The sequence below is a fragment of the Schistocerca nitens genome, chromosome 1 (assembly GCF_023898315.1).
Source record: "Schistocerca nitens isolate TAMUIC-IGC-003100 chromosome 1, iqSchNite1.1, whole genome shotgun sequence".
Lineage (NCBI taxonomy): Eukaryota > Metazoa > Arthropoda > Insecta > Orthoptera > Acrididae > Schistocerca > Schistocerca nitens.
In genome coordinates this window covers 590,042,991-590,066,337 of record NC_064614.1, presented here as the reverse complement: position 1 = coordinate 590,066,337, position 23,347 = coordinate 590,042,991, and the positions used below count along the sequence as shown (strand labels likewise).

At 38.6% G+C, this 23,347-nt stretch overlaps 1 protein-coding gene across 12 annotated transcripts in view; it reads right to left on the bottom strand.

Moving 5' to 3' along the window:
* LOC126255653 (serine/threonine-protein kinase MARK2) overlaps positions 1 to 23,347 on the bottom strand; it is a 301,860-nt gene that overhangs the window by 96,951 nt on the left and 181,562 nt on the right. For all 12 annotated transcript variants that reach the window (XM_049955420.1, XM_049955424.1, XM_049955426.1 and 9 more), the window contains 3 exons: positions 23,083 to 23,218; positions 19,842 to 20,062; positions 19,514 to 19,613 (listed from right to left, as the gene is read on the bottom strand). In XM_049955420.1, the coding sequence (XP_049811377.1) occupies positions 19,514 to 19,613; positions 19,842 to 20,062; positions 23,083 to 23,218 (457 nt within the window). The remainder of the gene's footprint in view (positions 1 to 19,513; positions 19,614 to 19,841; positions 20,063 to 23,082; positions 23,219 to 23,347) is intronic.

Below are 23,347 nucleotides of genomic sequence, written 5' to 3'. Positions count from 1 at the left end.
AGAGAAGTGATTTGAACACAAAGTCATTCTATCAGTTGATACCCATTGACTGTACTGAACCATCTCATCAGGATCATAATCTTATATTTTATTTTCTAAGTGGGTTTGAAGCAATGAACTGGTGGGGCATTTTTCACACAGACGAAGCATACAGGCTCGGTTATTTATATCACATGTTATTATTTGAATTAGATCTTGGTCTGTTTCTTTAATAGAAATGGAATTTAGAAGCAGTTTAATGTTTTGGTGGTAAATGCACACACATACGGTATATGTCCCTGATGATCCTGCAAGTATACACTGTTTTGGTCGAAGAGAAGCAAATTTTAAGAATCCTACTTTGTCTTCAGGATTTTTAATAGAGAGAATACAGTACTGTTGGGGATAGTTCTGGCATCAGCAGCCAGCTCAACTTGATATGTATGTGAAATTTCAGTTTTCAGAGCCCCAGCTACTGATTCCAATTTTCGTTTGGCTGCTGCATTCCGACTATGCTGAGCAACTGAATGCAGCTTTACAGGAGATACTCCTAAGCTAGTTAAGCTGGTGTTGAGCACAGATTTTTCAGGAGTCTGCACACACACACACACACACACACACACACACACACACACACACACAGATATAAACAAAGATGATGTGACTTACCAAACGAAAGCGCTGGCACGTCGATAGACACACAAACAAACACAAACACACACACACACACAAAATTCAAGCTTTCGCAACAAACTGTTGCCTCATCAGGAAAGAGGGAAGGAGAGGGAAAGACGAAAGGATGTGGGTTTTAAGGGAGAGGGTAAGGAGTCATCCCAATCCCGGGAGCGGAAAGACTTAACTTAGGGGGAAAAAAGGACGGGTATACACTTGCACAAACACACATATCCATTCACACATATACAGACACAAGCAGACATATTTGAAGACAAAGAGTTTGGGCAGAGATGTCAGTCGAGGCAGAAGTGCAGAGGCAAAGATGTTGTTGAATGACAGGTGAGGTATGAGTGGCGGCAACTTGAAATTAGCGGAGATTGAGGCCTGGTGGATAACGGGAAGAGAGGATATATTGAAGAGCAAGTTCCCATCTCCGGAGTTCGGATAGGTTGGTGTTAGTGGGAAGTATCCAGATAACCCGGACGGTGTAACACTGCGCCAAGATGTGCTGGCCGTGCACCAAGGCATGTTTAGCCACAGGGTGATCCTCATTACCAACAAACACTGTCTGCCTGTGTCCATTCATGCGAATGGATATTAGAGGGAAACATTCCACGTATGTATATGTGTGGATGGATGTGTGTGTGTGCGCGCGAATGTATACCTGTCCTTTTTTCCCCCCTAAGGTAAGTCTTTCCGCTCCCGGGATTGGAATGACTCCTTACCCTCTCCCTTAAAACCCACATCCTTTCGTCTTTCCCTCTCCTTCCCTCTTTCCTGATGAGGCAACAGTTTGTTGCGAAAGCTTGAATTTTGTGTGTGTATGTTTGTGTGTCTATCGACGCGCCAGCGCTTTCGTTTGGTAAGTCACATCATCTTTGTTTTTATATATATATGGCACTTGGTGCTTAAAGACAATATTACAAATGAGGAAATGCAGAAACACAGTAGTTACATTCATCGACTTCAGGAAAGCATATGATTCAGTGGACCGTGGAACCCTGTTTAAAATCATGGAAGAATTTGGGATCGACCGAAAGACACGAAAAATCACAGAACAGACACTTACAGGAACAACGGCCAAAGTGAAATGGGCGAAGTATCAGAACCCTTCGAAATCAAATCTGGAGTCCGACAGGGGCACGGACTATACCCAATCCTTTTCAATATTGTTCTAGAAAAGATAATCAGGGAATGGGAACCTCACGTAAAGGGTATCCAAATTGGTATCAACAAAGAGAACCGAATTAAAGTCAAGTGCCTTGCTTTTGCTGACGATATTGCAATTATCACCAATAACAGAACAGAAGCGATTCACACAGTGGAAAAACTACATGAAATTTCACAAAAAACCGGACTACAGATATCTTATGAAAAAACCAAATATATGGAAAGGCAGCCAGAAAATAAATCCCCTTTAATAACAAAATATGGTAAAATTGCACAAGTCTGCCATTTTAAATACCTCGGTGAAGCTATACAGTCCTCAGGATTAAACCGAATTGCCAATGAACAAAGAATCACCAAGCTCCAGAAAGCCTAGAAGCTAACATGGACGCATTACAACAAGAAGTGCATTTCGACAGACGCAAAATTAAGGCACTATACAACAGTGATTCTTCCAGAAGCAATCTATGCAGCTGAAACAATGGTGATTGATGGTCATTCTAAAATTAAGGAAATAGAAAAGCAGGAAAGAAAAATTCTCAGGAAGATTTACGGTCCAATCAACAAAAATGGCATTTGGATGAAGAGACCACAAAACGAGCTCTATAGAAAGATCAACATAGTAAAAGATGAAATCAGAAAGCGCCGAGCCAAATTTTATATACACATCTACAGGATGGAAGACTCCAGAACGGCAAAGAAATTATTCAATATTATAACAAGAAGTAAATGTGGCACGGAATGGCTGAAAGAAGTCCAGATGGATCTACAGCAGATCAACATAAAAAATCTCTAAGATCGCACCAAGTGCCGGCATAAAATCACAAGTGTGAAGTTTGGGGAAAGAACATCGCGTCAGCCTGGTAAAAAATGGACAGAGGAACGGAAGAAGGAGCATTCTGAGAGGATGAGGTGGTTTTGGGAAGCAAAGAAGAAAAACATCCGAAGATGAAATTATGAATTAAAGTTCAATCGCTCTCCTAAAGCGGAACAATCGTTATAATAATAATAAATATACGGCACTTGAAGAGATCACAGCAAATTCTCTTTTGTAGAGAGAATCTGCGCAGGTACCTGTCTTTGTGTTTAACACACACACACACACACACTAAACACTTAAATCACAGTATGAATGAATGTTGCTTCGCCATTTTCTTGTTCTTCACTCATCAGGTCATTCACACAAGTCAGAGCATTATCACATATATCTTGCAGATACTGTCCAAGAAAACACTGCCTACTTGTACTTTCCATACTGCTTTAGTCATAAAACCAATATTTGTCATAAATAATTCAAAAGATGATTGGTGTAGCCGAAAAAGTAATTAAATAACAAAAAATCATTCTATCCCATTGTTTCATTATGAAAGTATTTCACATTATTATTGTAACATTAGGGGACTTACTTTTGCTTTCAAATGAATAGTTAAAAACTGCAACAAAAGAATTTTTAACCAATAGTTAACTGTGGGTACAACTCAGTACAAGAGCTCAGAACTGCATGCTTAGTGAACACATGACTCAAAACAAAAGAACTGGTTGATGCAATACATGTAGTGGCAATAAAACAGTGTTCTCAGATATGGTTTGTTCCTAGGGAAATCCAGTGCAGCTAAGTTCAGCAATTTAGTGGTCGCATGGTAGTCATGAATTAGCAACTTTAATATTTCTTTTACAATTACGTTGTTGTTTTTCACACTTTCCATTATTTCTACAAACTGATTCTTTTTGCGTGTGACATAATGGAATATTAATAGTAATATTTAAATTTTTCAAAGGTATCTATGTGGGGGCAATACCTTAAAAAATTATTATGTCCATGCATGGATTTTGTATAAAAGAAATTATTTACAATTTTTTCTGAGATGTAGATGATGGATATTCACTACAAGAAGCATGACTATAAAAATACACACCTTCCTCTTTAACTAAAAAAAATCTAGCTTCCACTGCAAAAACTGTAGGAACTACTGCATTTTTAAATTATAAAGGAACTCGTCTATGAAAGCCTGAATTCCTGAATCTATACAACTTCTTTTTATCATAAGTGAAAAATTAATTGACCTGCAACATTTACATTTTGGAAATGGGAATATAATATCTAGGTAAACTTCCACTACCCAAAATTTCAAGGATTTGTGTGACGATGGATGTCATTTCCTAAAATTTCTGAATGATTTGACATGGAATGACCCAAAGCAACTTGACAAGTCAATGAATTTTTCACTCTGCAGCAGAGTGTGCAGATTAAAACTGTGTGCTGGACCGAGACCCAGGCTGAAACCCAAACTCGGGATCAGTGATGGGCTAAGCTGCCAAGGGGCCCGGGATGATGAAACAGAATGAGGCCCCTGTGTTGGTTAGATACTTACATAAAAAAAAAAAATTACAAATGTAATGCCTGACAAAAAAGAAACAAAGTATTTATAATGTTTTCACTCAGCATTCTAGTAATTGTAATGTACCCGTACACATTCAAAGGTGTAAGTGAGAAATGTAGAACACGAATCAGCATTTAGGACAGACACCATCAGGCAGGCTGCATGGAAATAATAAAGAAAAGAAAATTATCTTTTACTTTATAGCTCTGGAAACATAGCTTATAAATTTATAATATCAGTTAGTTCTGTAACCTTAGTATGAGACAGTATTTATTATTGATATCATTATGTGATACATTTTCGTGCTTTTATTTTAATGAAGTTTTCAATACCACTGGTTAAATTTATTTCATTTGAAGCATTTCTTTCAGTTGATAAAATAGACAGATTGGCTAGACATTCCTGATTCACTGTAACATGAAGAAAATTTTTTATTAGATTCAGTTTAGAAAAACTTCTCTCGTATGATGCGACAGTGATTTACATGGTAATGATTCACTAAAGTTTCATTTCATTATAAATTGAAAGATTTCTTCAGCTGTCCATATAGCAGCACCATCCACATTCATCTCTGATGCACACAGATTCCTAGGATACCTTTTCATTTCTTGCTGCATCTGCTTGTCATCAAACTGATCATAAATTTCTACAAGTTTCTCAACTAATACAGCTAGAGCATCATTGGAAGCTTCAAGTATACACTTTGTTTCAAAAATTTGGGAAATTTTGGCAATTTCCTTCATGGTTGCATATCGTCATGACATTTCCTTCTACAGCCAGTCTACGCATTCCAACACTAATTGACGATCTACTTCTCCAATTGATAATCCACTGTCATGAGCTAGTTCATTTGGATTTGTTTCATTTACCCTTCTTATTGCTTATCGATGAATGTTAATGTCCATATCACTGCATTCTTTTAGTGCCAGAGTAACAGCACTGTCCATAATTTTAGTTTGTTCCGTCACTCAAATTTCATTAAATGTTTTTAATTTGGTGAGTCCTTTATCCAAAGAATCATTTTTGGAGACTGTAAACATTGTTAAACCAACTTTACTGCCTCCAGTATCTTGTGTCAGATCTCGTATCAAGATTTGCCTTAGATGGATCTTTCATTATCTTCCATGCTGCTCAAAATTGTCACCCCGCTTTCTTTCATGGGTTTAACTGAATTATAATTAACAATCAACACTCCAGCAAGTATAAGACAATCATTTCAAATCCCTCCCCTCTTACAAGAATTCCCAATTTATACGTAGATGACGAGGAGAATGAATATATCTCCTCTACAATTCTCGAATTTTTCAATGCCATGAACACCTGACACTGAAGCGACACTGACATAACCTTAAGTCCTGCATTACACAATATCCAGCCCATCGTTTTCCAGCTGCTGTTATCTTTTGCAATATCCTCTGCTGTCTTTCCCCCACTTAAAAAAAAGAATTGTTACGACATTATATCTCTACAATTAGTTCCAGTACATAAAGTCTACACCGAGGCTGTTGAAGCTTTGCACTTAACGTATGTGTTTCAGATTGGCAGCATAACAATTTAACAAGTGAAGAGCAAGAAGCTCAGAGATCCAGGCATGCGGCACAAACGAATTCCAGACTGTAATCATTTCCCGTTTTCATGTCACAGCTCCTGTGCTGATGGCTTTCTTTTGTGTATACACAAACAATGTGCATTGCCGTCGGTTTCTACTGTGTGTTTGTGTTGGTCTGTGCTTTAGAAACTCAGATACTTGAAAAATGCCATAGAAAATCATTCATTCATCTAGTGACAATCCTTTGCGGTGAGCTGTGCTGCTAAACACAGTCAGGCCCTGGAGTTACTATGGAGAACTCCTTAGCTTTACGAGCAGGAGAAAGAATACCTAAGTATTCATGGACAGCCTTCAGTTCCTGCCGGTAAAGTAGTGGAATTAGTGCAAGAACAATAATACATAAGGGAGTGTTGTTGTAAAAGTTGAGAGATGTAGGTGTTAGCCATAATGATTTCGTGGCATCTAGTTCAGATAATGTATTTTTACCAACTCCTGGAAATGGAAAAAGGCAGCCTTAACCTGTCACCAACAGGGTGTATACGTGGACAAGGAAAAAAAATTCCCGGATTTTTCCCGGATCTTCCGATTAAAAATACGTTTTCTCCCGAGTGAAAATACACTTTTTCCATGTTAAGTGACAGTATACTTTCCGTCGGAACTGTAAAACTTATCAATCCTTTGAACGGATATGGTTTTGTACAGCAGCATAGAATTTCTCAGCACTTTAGAAAACAAAACTCAAGGGGAAAAAACATATTTTGGAAATATCTTTGATATGCAGCAACATGTATGTTGAAAATTTTCATATTACGGAAGTATAAATGCGAATTCCACCAACAGGAAAAGTTAATGGTTTAAGTTACTGTACATAGTGTTCCTACAAGAACAGAAAAGCTTTCGCATATAATATTTGTCTCCAAGATTAATAAGCGACAAGAGAAGCTAAGCTTTCACATATAATGTTGATCTGTTTAGCGCATGTTACACATACATCATACAAATATGCCAGTAAAATTTTTAATGGCGACGTAAATCTCTGATCTTCTGGGCTCAAAATTCTTCTAATTGGCTCGCCATCATCAAAGAGTTGATTTTTAAATGAGAGCAAACGCTCTGCGATTTAAGAAATTTATCGAAATTCTCGCACATAGTTCATCTTGGGTAAAAGAAAATCTACTTTGAAAATAACGCTTTTCGAACCACAATTCGCAATATTTTCCCACGAACTGTTATAAATAGATTCATTTCAGCAGTTGCCAGAGAGCGCCAGAAAATAGGAGTCACCGCGCTTGCGCAGCTACGGTGATGCAGTAAGCCAGTATGTTCGTACTTGTAAAACATTAAAAGATCTTTCTTACACTATGTCATAAAAGAAACAAAACTTCAGAGGATACTCCATGAGCGTCGGAATTTCGTGAACGATACTAAAATGCATAGTTCGCCTTAAAGCATACATTCGTATGTCCAGATTCCCAATGACGTAGGCCTCGACCTGATATTAAGCTTTTCGGTATGGTTTTCGGGACGTAAATTTTTGTGGAGTACCAGTGTATATTATCTCATGTTTGATTCTTTATTATGGCAATGCCATACGTGCTAGAAGATAAAAACATGCTATTGAAATACAGTGAACAGTTGAAACTAGCCAATAGTGTGGAATTAAACACTTTGTTTCAAATACACTCCTGGAAATTGAAATAAGAACACCGTGAATTCATTGTCCCAGGAAGGGGAAACTTTATTGACACATTCCCGGGGTCAGATACATCACATGATCACACTGACAGAACCACAGGCACATAGACACAGGCAACAGAGCATGCACAATGTCGCCACTAGTACAGTGTATATCCACCTTTCGCAGCAATGCAGGCTGCTATTCTCCCATGGAGACGATCGTAGAGATGCTGGATGTAGTCCTGTGGAACGGCTTGCCATGCCATTTCCACCTGGCGCCTCAGTTGGACCAGCGTTCGTGCTGGACGTGCAGACCGCGTGAGACGACGCTTCATCCAGTCCCAAACATGCTCAATGGGGGACAGATCCGGAGATCTTGCTGGCCAGGGTAGTTGACTTACACCTTCTAGAGCACGTTGGGTGGCACGGGATACATGCGGACGTGCATTGTCCTGTTGGAACAGCAAGTTCCCTTGCCGGTCTAGGAATGGTAGAACGATGGGTTCGATGACGGTTTGGATGTACCGTGCACTATTCAGTGTCCCCTCGACGATCACCAGTGGTGTACGGCCAGTGTAGGAGATCACTCCCCACACCATGATGCCGGGTGTTGGCCCTGTGTGCCTTGGTCGTATGCAGTCCTGATTGTGGCGCTCACCTGCACGGCGCCAAACACGCATACGACCATCATTGGCACCAAGGCAGAAGCGACTCTCATCGCTGAAGACGACACGTCTCCATTCGTCCCTCCATTCACGCCTGTCGCGACACCACTGGAGGCGGGCTGCACGATGTTGGGGCGTGAGCGGAAGACGGCCTAACGGTGTGCGGGACCGTAGCCCAGCTTCATGGAGACGGTTGCGAATGGTCCTCGCCGATACCCCAGGAGCAACAGTGTCCCTAATTTGCTGGGAAGTGGCGGTGTTGTCCCCTACGGCACTGCGTAGGATCCTACGGTCTTGGCGTGCATCCGTGCGTCGCTGCGGTCCGGTCCCAGGTCGATGGGCACGTGCACCTTCCGCCAACCAGTGGCGACAACATCGATGTACTGTGGAGACCTCACACCCCACGTGTTAAGCAATTCGGCGGTACGTCCACCCGGCCTCCCGCATGCCCACTATATGCCCTCGCTCAAAGTCCGTCAACTGCACATACGGTTCACGTCCACGCTGTCGCGGCATGCTACCAGTGTTAAAGACTGCGATGGAGCTCCGTATGCCACGGCAAAGTGGCTGACACTGACGGCGGCGGTGCACAAATGCTGCGCAGCTAGCGCCATTCGACAGCCAACACCGCGGTTCCTGGTGTGTCCGCTGTGCCGTGCGTGTGATCATTGCTTGTACAGCCCTCTCGCAGTGTCTGGAGCAAGTATGGTGGGTCTGACACACCGGTGTCAATGTGTTCTTATTTCCATTTCCAGGAGTGTAAATTTACTGCCTCAGCAGGAAAGCTTAATAAAGGCCAAATTTCTTTAGCAAACCGACAAAAATAACTTTATTGTTCTGCAAGGCGATTAATGCTTGACGGTCAGAATGGTGGAAATAAAATAAAATCTGAAACTAGTAACATATTTTAGCCTTCTGTAATTATGTGAATGTATTTTAATTCACTTGATAGCTCCAAGCCACACAAATCCGTCTTGTTTTCTTTTGACGTGAGAGCAGTAAATGAAGAGGAAATAGAAAAATCACTAAATGTAAAAACGGGTCACGTGGAGACTACCCATCACCCTACTATAACTCAGACTGCTCTGCGCACGTCAAAAATATATAATAATAATAATAATACTTTTCAAAAATAAGTTCATTTTGTAGCGCACATCCTTCTGAAGAGTCTGATACATAAAACATATATCTTCGAGGAAATGTAAGACATGTTATTCGGTCTTAAGTGTGCCGAAGTGCAGTGCCACGCCTCTTCAAACAACATTCTTATACCACATGTCACTGTACTGCGCTCTGTGGAACTCAAACGTGTATATTTTGCAATGCATGCCATCAAACTATTTCAGGACAGTGGAAATTAAAATGCCCTGTAGAGCCTTTCCTGCTCCCAGTCGGCCGGTTTGACATCCTGCCCCTCTAAAAAATAAAAATAAATGCAATTAATACTGGATGGGATTATTTGTAACTGGGAGAACAAGAACTATTCAGAAAATCTGGACTTTTTATGCCTATTAGCTAATAGCTTGCTCTTCTGTGTGACATAAAATTAAATATAGGATACCTAAAACCAGTAAAGACAAGAGACAGGCAAGACAGTACACATTTCTTGAATCCTTAGGTCCTAGCGATTTTTCTCTCTAATCTTGCTACAGCTTTACATGGCGTGCTTCCCTTTCTGCGAAGGAACTATTACCTCACCATAGTTCGTCAAACGTTTTGCTACAAGAAAAATCGAAATGTCGTCGTATAATACTGAAAAACCTGTTAATACAAGTAGTATCCAAGACTGGTGTGGTTTCTCGATCTGATTGCGTCTATTTTGTCACTGTGTGTTGGAAAAAACAAAATAGGCCTTTCCAATATTGCAGCAATTGTAACACACAAAATAAGCGAGACTGTTTTGGAAATAATGACCATTTTTATAGTACGACAATATAATTCACGAAGTACCAATACGAAATACCTACTACAATCAAAACGCTTTATGTTAGGAAATAGGTTCACATTTCATTCATACGCTCCAATTTCTCTTGAACGAGACCGAAAGTAGTAGAACGAAATTTTTGTATAAACTTGAAATCATCATATTCTTCCACAATTTGTGTGATGCCCCCGTTTCTTCTCCTTCCTCCTTCTAACAAACAATCTTGACATCACTAAGTCTGTAACTATTCCTACCACTGTCATAGCTCATTCCCTGGTTAACTTTACTAACTAATAGCCCAGTCTCGTTTTGTTTGCAGGAAAGTTCATTTCTAGATGTGACGACAATTCCCCTGGCAGAGACATCACGTACACTATGCACGCATTCAAAAATAAACTTATAATTCATTCAGAAATCAACTTATAATTCATTCAGAAATGTCCAAAAACCTTGGGCGCGCCAGTAAAATTTTTCCGGCTGCCCTATGTGGGTGGTTGCTGCTACTGCTGCTTACACAGCCAACAGCCAAATTTCTGTAGCCAGAAGCGGGAGAAAGTATTACTCCTATGCGACTCAAATGTGTGTGTGCATGAGACTGCTCATAACTGCTTAAATGAATGTAATGTAAATAGTTGTGACGTCACACTCATTGGAGGCAATTTGTTGTTATGATGCATTGCATAGTCTTCCTAAAGCCTTTGACACATTTTGCTGTTGGCAGACGCTTGTACATGCACTGTGTTATTTTATATGGGGCATTTCCTCTGAAATTTAAGTCTTATTTTCGTTTTTTTCTCTAGTTCATGTTTTAATGCCGCGGTATTATTCTGCAGTAACGGGATACAGTAATATCCTTTGTTAGGGTATCGGTTCTTACCAGCCAAAATTACAAAAATTTAGCTGAAAACTAAAGCAACGAATAATTCCCGGAATTCTAAATAATTCCCGCTGTTTTCCCAGTTTTCTCCCGGATGAAAAATTTCCCGGGTTTTTCCCGGATCTTCCGGGTCGTATACACCCTGCATCAACTTAAGTTTCTTTCCAGACTGATGCTATTCACAGGCATCTTTATGTTTACTATGACAGGAATGACTATCCTACCACAGCAAAGTTGCTAGTGTTGTTAAAAAAAAGTAAACTTTTCAGGATTGGGAAAACTTCACTCAAAATTGTGCTGACAAGTATGGATTTCCACTACAAAGTGCTCGATAGATGTGTCAAGTCGTGTTAGAAAAGGCACATTTTGTAATGGCTCACAGCACATTCTTGCAGAAAATTGTGGGCGGGCCACTCATTCCATAATATGGCTAGTCAAAACGTGGGTTAATGCTGGGGAAACTGCCAATTAATGCTGAATGGATGGCATACCAAGCAGCAGTGGTCATAAGCTGTTGAGAAGAGAAGCAGTCCATGCATGTTCTTCCAGTGGTTTTGTTCCTTATGTACTTTTAGTTTCTCAGTCAAAAAAGACAGGTGATTACCTTGAAGACATGGACCACATACAATTTGTCGAGTGGTTTGGGAAACTTTTAAAACAGTTTTCTGGCCCTAAAGCAATTTTAATGGAGAGCACTATATACCATTTCAGTGCTACTGAACGAAGCACCAATCACAAACTACTGCAAAGAAGTTACGTGCAGTGGTTACAGGCCCGAAATGTTGCTGCAGATATGAGCAAGATGAAGCTCTTGTCATATTTCTTTGTTAAAAGAAAATAAGCCTATGATGCCTACATATGTAGTGGATGAAATCACCGTGGAGCAGCATCATACTGTAATTAAGCTGTCATCATATCACTGCCATTTCAACCCCATCAACGTAGTATGGAGTGATCTGAAGACAAACATAAGGAACCATAATAAGACCTCCACAATAATGTAGGTGGAAACGCTGTTGTGTGAAGTTCTTGCGACTGTGGATGCAGCCTTGTGGAGGAAAAACTTTGAGCATGTTGAACAACTTACACAAGCAGCACAGACAATGGAAGGTATCATTAGTGATCACGAACAGCTAATGATTTGCCTTGGTTAAGACTGTTCTGCTACTGATTCCGAAAACAGTAATGACAGTGAGTTGCATGAAATTGTGCCATTGTCGCCATAAACTGCTGTGTAAAAAGCTATGAATATTGATTATTTATTGCATCACTGTCATAACAAAACTTAAGAGTAAGAATTTACCATCTCAGTTACTATTTATTTTGTAATTTATGTACTGTATTGTTTTCAAGATATTGGTCATCATCAAAAGCTTGTTTCCTGTATTTCTTTCCTCCATCATCAAAAGAGTGTGCTTTGTCATAGTTATATCTGCAGTATTACGCAGTTGTTTATTAGCCGTCATTGTGGCAGCGACTAAAAAATGAATTGTTATTGCTCAATAGCTTACATTTACAAGGTGGAATGGAAATCTGTATCATCTGTTATTTGTATACAGGCTGCTGTTGCAACATCACTATTGCAGTATAGGCAACCTGACTTGACATAACGTGAACTGTCAAGTGTAATGTTTCGCCAGTGTCGCTATAAATGACTACAGTGTTAATCTTGGCAGTGCAGTTTGTGAAAACCATTGCTTAATCTAGATGACTCTCCTCTAGTTCACTTAGTTGGATTTTCACATTCGTAAAACAAACTGAACAATTTTTACAACGTATGGGGCCTAGAATACCAAAATATTCCCCCATTGCCTCTCAATGAAACTGGGATTGATAGAAGCCTTACATTTCTAGCATTTTTTAAAAGACAATAACCATAGACAATAGCCATCTCGTTTTGAGTTACACTTCACTGACAATGGATATTCCTCTCTTTGGGAAACAATACGAATAATCACGTGTAATTTCATACTGAAATTGCTAATCTTCATTGCTTGTATGTTCTGTTTCAGATCAGATTTTTCCTTGGAACAATTGGAATGGGGTACTCTCAGCCCATTGAGATTTACTGATGATTTACACGAATCAGAAGTAGTAACTCCAAGGTCTGGAAAACTGAAAAGGCTTGAGGGAGCAGTGTGCTGACTGTGTGCCTTTCCATGCCACTTCCAAATGGTGTGCCCTCTCAACACTGTATCTACCACTCAGCACATTTTACCTCATATACAAATTATATTCTGTACTGCATTTTCATTGATGTCATTTTGTCATACACATATTACACTGAAGCGCCAAAGAACCTGGTATAGGTATGGGTATTCAAATACAGATATATTTGAACAGGAAGAATATGGCACTGCTGTTGACAACATGTTTATAAGACAACAAGTGTCTGGTACAGTTGTTAAGATTGGTTACTGCCACCACAATGGCAAATTATCAAGATTTAAGTGAGGTTGAACATAGTGTTATAGTTGATGCAAGAGTGATGGGAAACAGCATCTCCGATGTAGTGAGGAAGTGGGGATTTCCCCGTACATCAACTTCACGAATGTACTGTGAATATCACAAATCCAGTAAAACATCAAATCGCCAATATTGCTGCAGCCAGAAGAAGACCCTGCAAAAACGGGAACAATGACGACTGAAGAGAACCATCCAGTGTGACAGAAGTGCAACCCTTCTGCAAATTGCTGCAGATTTCAATGTTGGGCCATCAACAAGTGTTGGCATGCAAACCATTCATCGAAACATAATTGATATGGACTTCTGGAGTCGAAGGCCTACTCATGTACCCTTGATCACTGCGTGACACCTGTGCCTGTCACCACTGACATTGGACTGTTGATGACTGGAAGCATGTTGCCTGGTTGGACGAGTCTTGTTTCAAATTGTATCGAGCAGATGGATGTGTATGGGTATGGAGACAATCTCATGAATCCATGGACCCTGCATGTCAGCAGGGGACTGTTCATGCTGATGCAGACTCTGTAATGGCGCGGGGCATGTGCAGTTGAAGTGATAAGGGACCCCTAATATGTAGGCAGGTGTACCACTTTCTTTGGCTCTTCGGTGTATAATGAGAGTTCAGATGAAAGGAAGAAAACATTGTCACAACCAAACTGGTTGAAATTTGTGTACTCCACTTTTGGACAATTAGACATCTAGGCAATGAAAGCATGCATTGCTAAAATATTCAAAGCTGTGCCCATGGGAGGCAAGGTGACGCCCACTGTCATTTTCATCATCCGGTGTTCGACACTCACTGAATTCCTTGATAACGGAAAAAAACATTAACAGTGACACATGCTGGGAGACACCCCATAGCCTATGCAGGCCCAAGAGCAAACTGCCTAGCTACTAATGGAGAGAGTGATTCTGCGCCACAAAAATGCGCACCCACCCCTCTCGAAGATCACACAAAGTGTAATGGCCGGGGTTCAAGTGGGAGCAGCTCGAGATCAGCCCTACAGCTGGACACGTTGCCCTGTGACTTCTGTGTATTTGGTCTGCTAAAAAAACATCTTAAAGGAAGGCGCAACAGTTCAGATGATGAACTGAAGGACACAGTGAAGAACTGGTTACTATCACATCCACAGGAATTCTGGGAAAAGGAATCCTTTTCCTCCTGAAACATTGGGATAGTGGTACTCAGGCCTCTCGGGAATACTTTTTAATAATTTTATCCACTGTTGTTTTATACCTTTTCTTTTGAACACCCCTGATATATTCCAGTGTGCATTTTTATTGGAGTGTGTGAGTATATTTTTTCCATGAACATTGCTACTTAAAATGAAATAAATTTGCTTGTTTCCATCATCAGTCAACAGCATAGCTCTATGTAACAGCAAAACACTGAAGGAATTAAGAGAAAATGATTGACGAATACAAGTATTTAGTGTGTGCAGTGTAATATATTTTTAATCGAGGTATACTCCGTTTTAGGCTCTACTTCACGTGACCAGAAGAGAAAAGACAAAATAATTAAATACTGATTAGCAACATTAACACATTAGCTGGAGCAAAGAAAACTTAGCACAGTCACAGTGAAAGGGAAACCAGTGTCTACACACAATTCACAAAAAAGGAAACCAGTGTCCATACACAATTCACAATGTTTAAAAAACAAAAACGTTTGTGCTGAAGAATGTCCTTGATGAAACAGCCAGGATGTGAAATAATGAAGCATTAGCAGTATGTGGGTCATAAATGTTTCGGTTTAAGAGAAAATATCAAAATAAAATCTAACACTTTTGAATGCAAACCATATCTGTTGTAATTGGTGGAATAAGTATGATGAAAACAGTGCAGAACCTTTAAATTAAAGTGTAATATCAACTGTAAAATATTTTAGTTTAAAATAAATTGTCAGGTCGAGGACAGCTTTACTATTTTATATACTCAAAACCAAAACAGTGATACCTTCCTTCAGCACAACACTTGACTGTACCACCTCATACTGTTGAGCTCCTCATACCACCCCCAGTTTTAAATTCACTGCAGAATATGAAAAGGCAGTTTAACTGACAAAATGGTGAAAATGACTGACGCAAAGTGGAGTTAGTTTTACTATGCACAACATCACCGTAACAAGTAATAACCTGCTGCCATTGCTCGGCATATGCTGAAACAAAATATCAGCTCCACGTGTACATGATCTTCTTGACATTTGCATTAATCAGTTTGGTGAAACCATGGAAAACAGCACAGCCGGACAAAGATCTTCTCCCCACTTGCTTGAACATGAGTTAGCAGCAAGCACACAAAAAGTACTTTGGCCTCTATTGTTACTGGTTACTTCAAATCCAGGAATCATAATCTAAAATTAAAAGTTACTTGTACGCATATTTTCTTCCTACTTTCTATTATCACAGAAAACCAGACAAATAAATATTCTTTTCAGGATATCTTCAGTTCCTACTTATCGTCACTTTTTACCTTCTACATTACATAAAGCTAAATGTTCATTGTGTTAAAAGAAAATTCACTCCAGGTGGACAGATAAATAAATAGATAGATAGATGAGAGAGAGAGAGAGAGAGAGAGAGAGAGAGAGAGAGAGAGAGAGAGAGAGAGAGAGAGAATTGCTGGTCTATACTTACTTTCGCGAGAGGAAATTTTCAATAATGCTGATGGCTACATATAAAAGTACACACACTATCCTAGCTTTCAGACCTATTACCTATTTTCATGGGCGAGGTGAGATGGGTAAGTTGGGCAAAGTTAAAAAGAAAGGAGACAACAGATGGATCTCTTTCATCCTGGGGTATCAGATTGACATGCACTTCCTTTTCAACCTTCCCCCAAGTCATCCCTCCCATCTTCTGAAGGTAGGAACTAGTAGTTCCAAAAGCTAGCTTAATGTGTGATCTTTCATGTGTCAATCGGCAGTACTGGATGTTTTCCCTTTAACAGAAATACTGGCCAGCAATTTTAGCTAAAAAAAAAAAAAACCCATGCCATCAACATCGCATCCAAATTTATTTACTTTACTTTGACATTTTATATCATGTAATGGTCTACATGACCACACGAGGTACAATCAGCCAATGTCGCTTTTGACGACTGGCTTTCCTTTGTGTTCAAATTTGTTTCATCCTTTCAGAATGAAGTCTCTTTCTTTCATCAGACCACAGTGTTTCGGTCTATTTTCTAATTCCCTCTGACCAACTTTTCAATCACATATCTTTTTTCTGAATGGTTTTCCTATCTGTAACGTCTACCTGAGTTATACCACCTACTTTAAGATCCTCCTTAATCGCAGCGATCCATTTAATAGGTTCAGATTTGGCCTTACTTCTGTTTTTGTAGAATTCTACTATTTGTTTTGTCAACCTGGTGGGTGCCATTTTTTAAATGTACCCGTAAAATTTAAGTCTTCATTTTCTCATGTCACCAAGCATGTCTGTGTGTTCTTATATTTGCTTATTACTTCTCAGCCTACAAGTTTCTCCATCAGTAATTTTTGGGCCTAATATTTTCCTAATAATCTTTCTTTCTTTCTTTCTAATTTCTTCAATATCCCTCTTTCTCTTTAAAATTAAAGTTTCTGCTCCATGAAGACATACACAGGTTTGACTACAGTGCTGTAATGTCTAAATTTACAGAATTTAGAAAGTGAGTTTTTATTATAAACATTTTGTGTTAATTTGAATGCAGCTGCCATTTTTTCGATAGCAAACTTAATGTGCAGCTCTTTCCAGACCACTTTCTTGTATGATTTTCCCCAAGTATTTAAACTGAGAAACCCTTTTTATTTTTTCCATATTTCATGTTCAAAAACTTTGGTGCTTGTTTGCTACATGTCATATATTCCTTAATGGCATTTGTAATCCTACTTTTCCTGTAGCTTCTTTAAAAATTTCTATCTGTTTTCGAGCTGTGATAATACCCCTAGTTAAAATTGCCATATCATCTGCAAAGGTGAGGCAATGTACTCTAATATTACTTCAACCTAACTTGATAGATTAATCCACATTTTGACTCAGCTTTTGCTCTTGCCTTTCTGTAATTACCTTTTCCAAAACACATTTAAGCAGTCATGAGGAGAGTCTATCTCCCTGTCTAACACCAGTCTTTATATTAAATGGTTCAGAAATTTCTCCCACAAATTTAACTTTAGAGCTAGTATCACTTAAAGTTTCCTTAACCAGTGTTGAAGCTTTATTATACAGACATTGTTCCCTTAAAATTTGGAAGATAGACTCACCATCAACTGAGTTGTAGGCCTTTTTAAAATCCACAAATTTACATACAATAATGTTATTAGAAATATTTGGTGACTAAGGATTACTTTTAAATTAAGAATTTGTTCTGGACAGAATATGTTTGGTCTAAAGCCTGCTTGGTGTTCACCGATTTTAGGTTCCAACTGTTCTTGGACTCAATTAAGTAAACACGGCGAGAGAATTTTGTATGTGACCAGGAGAAGAGAGATTCCTTGGTAATTATTAACATTGGTTCTACCCCTTTTTTAAGCAATGAATAATTTAGAGCAGTTTTCCAGTTCTCAATTTTTTCGCAGTTGTCAGATATGTCCTATTAGTTGAGTGATCTCTTTTATACTGTTAGGACCAGTTGCTTTGAGTAGTTCTGCAATTATACCGTCTTCTCCAGGTGCTTTATCATTTTTAACTTTCTTAATTTGTTTCGTTATTTCGATTTCATCATGTTCTTTAGGGTTAGGGTTGGTGTAATTAGTTTGTTGTGGTTGGAGTTTATCCGCTGGTACTGGACAGTTTAATAGTTTCCCAAAATAATTAGCAACTGCCTTACAATTTTCCTGGTTATTGAGAGCCAAACCGCTATTTTCATTTTTGAAGCAAGCACTTTGGGGATGGTAACCAGTTAGTTTTGTTTCAAATGTTTTATAAAAGTTTCTTGTATTGTTCTTTCGTATGCCTTTTTCAATTCTAAAAGTTGGGCATTTTTGTAATATCTTTTAGTCAGTCAGATTAATTTAGATATTTATTTTCTTACAGCTGGAAAGGTGATGTATGTAATTTCAGTTTTGTTACTACTCCAATGTTTGAATGCCTCATGCCTAGACTTAACTGCTGTTTCACGAACTACATTCCACGATGGGAGTTGTTTTTGAGTGGAATTAAATTTTGTGATGTTTGATGAGCTTTACCTTTAGGCTTTGCCATTCGTTGGATTGTTTTTTGTCAATTTTGTTGTTGGATTTCTGGTTATCTTAGCTGTGTCAAATTTTGCGGTAACTTTTTTTTGCTTTGAAGCATTTTTAAGGTTTAAAATTTCTTTTTTCACGTTAAATAATGGTCATAATCAATATTAGCCCCTTTCCCAACACTGAAAATTTCTTTGTAGTTAGGGTATGAAATTTGCTACACGATCAATTTGAAATTCCCCAATAAATGTATTGGGTGCCCAACTAGATTTTTGTTTAGAAGCATTTTTTAAAAATGTGTTGGCATGATTTTAAGGTTAAAACTTTTGCACATTTCCACAAGTCTTTGGCCTTATTGGTTTGTCCATTTATATGCAGGAAATCCATCGATAGTTTTCTTATACTTTTCTTTTTACCCAACTGAGCATCAAAATTACACATTAAAATTTTAACATGGTTTGAGGGAATTTTTAAACCATGGTGTTATTGTCCATCATTGAAAGTTCTGTTCTTTTAATGTATCTCCCATTTTATGAAGTTTACTTGGTTGCAAAAGTGTTTGTACATTAAGTGATGCAAAAAATGTATTTGTTTTATTTTTAAGTTGGCCAGGAGACTCCGATGTATCTGGTGAGACACACTGCATTTCCGCACCACTGGGGAACAGCAGCTGACAAGTTTGCCGCCTGCTACAAGACAGACACAAAGTGGATTTGGTTTTGTTTTGCCTTGGTCCAGGACTGCTTATTCTGTATTCGCAGCTGGCCACCATATCTGATGGAACATTCACTATCTGCCACCTGTGACCTGTCCAATACCCTAGATAAGGTCGGCTTCTTAGACTTTTAGTTACGAAGTCTTCAGGCATATATAAGCTATTTTATCTATATATGTTAACAGCTTCATAACATGTTAATTGGAATCAAATATATGAAATATGGTCATGCAGTTCTTGATACATTACAAAATAATGCCAGAAAGTATCATACCTATCCTTTTCAGATCCTTGAAGTCTGGCTCTGGTTCGACATATGGCTTAAGCTCATCGTCTTCATAACCCATATTCATCCACTTGTCTTTCATTATGTTCTGAAAGGTAATGTAGTTCGAATCATTCCAAAACTGGAGTTGTATTACTGATACAATACAATAAAAGCAAGTATTATTAGTCAGTCAATAAGTGTGTGCGCGTGCTCAACACACACACACACACACACACACACACACACACACACACACTTGTACACAAAAGATAAGTATGACATTAATTCCAATGCTATATAGCACAAAACTAAAAATGAGTAGGAAGTAACTCACTTCCAATGATGCCCTTTTAGCAGGATTTAGTACCAGGAATTTCTTGAGTAAATTTTCACAGTCTGTTGACATGTAGAAAGGTATCCTGTATTTTCCCCGCAGCACCCTTTCCCTAAGCTCCCTCAACGTAGAGCCATCAAATGGCAGTGATCCACTCACTAATGTATATAATATCACACCTAGAGACCACACATCAACTTCTGGTCCATCATACTTCTTTCCTGCAAAATTAGAAAATGAACTATTTTATAAGATGAACACAATTAAAATGTAGTTGCCTGCCTTCAAGGCCACATTAAGAGGAAGAGTACAATAGAGCCTTTACACTTTGACTATCCAGAATAATACATGAAATGTATGATTTAAGAGATTTTGAGACATTCATGCAATAGCAGGCACTTAAATTAAGAATTTCACACTTAACGAAATACAATAAGGTCATTTACACAAAAATAAAGCACCATATTAATAAAAAAAATTCTGCCAGTGTAGAAATGACAAGGTAGCAAATTATGTAATTATCTGCTATTAATTCCATTTGACGTCATTAACTGCCTACCCACCATGTACTTCGACATGGTGGGGTAGCTTGCATGCCACGATACTCATAGCCGTACCATAAATGCAAGCACATTGGAGGGGTATCTATGGAAAGCCAAGATTAACGCACGGCTCCTGAAGGAGGCCAGAATCCTTTTCAGTAGTTTCAGGGGTAGGTGACAATAAGTGACTGACCTGGCCTTGCAATGTTATTCAATATGTTATCGCTATGCTGGTGCTGCGAACAGCTGTAAGCAGTAAGAGACTACAGATGAAAGCAATAAGAGACTAAAGCTGTTATATGTCCAGTGCAAATGCAGCTTGAAAGTATGGTCTAAAGAAGATGGAATCCTTTTGGATAATGTAGTCTGGAGATAAAATGGACACCTTAGCCCAATTGGTTTTCCACACAGGAGCTACTCCAGGCAATGATGATATCAGATAAAACAAAACTGACGTTCTAAGGGCTGGAATGTATACATTAGATCCCTTAATCAGGTAGGCAGGTCAGAGAACTGGAAAGAGAAACAAATACGTTTAAGTTGGGCATTGTGGGATTTAGAGATGTGCAGAGGCAGGAGGAACAGGACTTCTGGTCCTGTGAGTATAGGGTTATCAACACAAAATCAAAAAGGAGTACTGCAGAAGTAGGTCTAATAAATGCATTGTCATGAGAGATACACAAATAAACTTTTAGTATGGTGGTGGCTGTTGGGTTTGTCATCAACCCCCCCCCCCCTTCCAACATTTAAAGAATATACAAATGAAATTATTTATATTGTTAAGGGATATGAAAATTTAAATGTGATGGTGGATTGGAATTAAGGAAAAGTAGCAGGAAATCGGGGACAGGATGAGAGGAATGAAAGAAGGAACCACCCGGTCCAATCCTGCACGGAGCATAATTTCAACATTTGGTATAAGAGTTATCAAAGGAGGTTGTATACATGGTAGAGAGATGGAGACACTGGTAGATTTCAGATCGATTGCTTAACTGGACAAATTAAATGAACCACTGGTTGTTCAGTGCTTCAGAAGGGAGCATTTGAGAAACAGGGAAAAGGATAACAACAGAAGACATGAGTAGCTTCGAGAGATCAAAGGCAGCTGTGGATCAAACAGGTAAACACATAATTACTAACAGAAACTCACGGACAACATATGATATATCAAATTTTATTAGAAATGAGATTGATAGAAACTACAAAATGACATGGCAGGAATGGTTAGAGGTGAAATCCAAAACTGTAGAAGCATGCACGAGTACGAGAAAAATAGAAGTTGATCTAGCGGAAATATTAACTTGTGTTCTGAGGAATTTTAGGAACACAAAAGGCAATACTGATCTCATGACATGTCTTGGAAGATAGACTCAAGGACCACAATAACACATTCATAGCATTTATAGATTTAGAGACAATACTGATTGGTATATACTGTCTGAAATTCTGAAGACAGAAGGGATATATAGTAGAAGGTTGTCTACAACTTTTACACATAGCGCTACAGCTATGAGATTTGAAGGACATGACAAGGAGTGAGGCAGGATTGTAACCTATCCTCTATATTACTTAATGTGTGTAGTGAGCAAGCAGTAAAGGGGAAAAAATGTACATGGAATTTAAGTTCAGGGAAAAGAAACAAAACCAAGATTTACTGATCACAAGTAGGCTGGAGATCAAGTGAATGGGATGGACAGTGGCTAGAAAAGAGATTACAAAATGAACGTCTACAAAGAAAAACAAGGGCAGCAGTGAGTCATCGAATTAAATCACGCCACGAAGAGGGAATTAGATTAGGAAATGACACATTAAAATTAGTACATTACTTCCATTATTCAGGCAGCAAAATAACCAACCATGTCCGAAGTAGATAGATATTAAAATGCGGACCAGAAATAGCAAGAAAATATTTTTTGAAAAAGGGAAATATTTCAATAAGTAATAAATATTTAAGTATAAAATGTGTTTTACATTTGTCTGCGGTACAGAAGTGAAACATGGATGATAAACACTTCAAGCAATAAGAGAACTGGAATATTTGAAGTATGTTGTTACAGAAGAATATTTGAGATTAGACAGGTAGATTGGACAACTCATGAAGAGATACTCAACTGAACTACGACAAAAGAGATTCATGGCACAACATGACCAAAGGAAGGAGGCTGTTTGATTGAATATGTCCTAAAGATATCCAGGAACCATCGGTTTGCTTAAGGGAGATTGTGTTTAGTTAGTTAGTTTCTCTCTCTCTCTCTCTCTCTCTCTCTCTCTCTCTGTGTGTGTGTTGTGTGTGTGTGTGTGTGTGTGTGTGTGTGTGTGTGTGTAATTTACAGTAACTTGAGCTGAAAATAATAAATGAAGGCCACTGTACAATGCTAAATGTGTATGATTTCTGTGGAGAGGCAGCACTAATTAGCATGAAAGAGGCTTTCAAAAACCCACTGTGTGTAACAAAACTAAAATATAAATAAATGCCAACAGACTTCCAGCCTGATGCAAGCCTTTTGATCAGAAGACAGTTTGGTTGCTTGCATGTTATGGATTATGAAAATTGTTCTCCAGTTAGAGAAACTACAATGTATGTAAATATGATGGCCAATATTTAGTACTAGACCATTTAATTGATGGTTATCTGCAGAGTTTTTTCAATTACTACAAAACCGTTATATGAGCCATCTTTATATAAGTTTAAAACTCACCCTGGAAAAGTTCTGGTGCAGCATATGGTGGGCTGCCACAGAAAGTGTCCAATTTGTTCCCAGGTGTGAATTCATTACTGAATCCAAAATCAGCTATTTTAATGTTCATTTCGCTATCCAGCAACAAATTCTCAGCCTGGAGATAGACAAAAAATAATATCTGTTCAGATATAAATATAACACAATTGCTGTTCATAAATAAACAGAGGTTGAAATTACTAGCATTTTATTACTTAATAATATTCACTAAATATATTGTTTATTG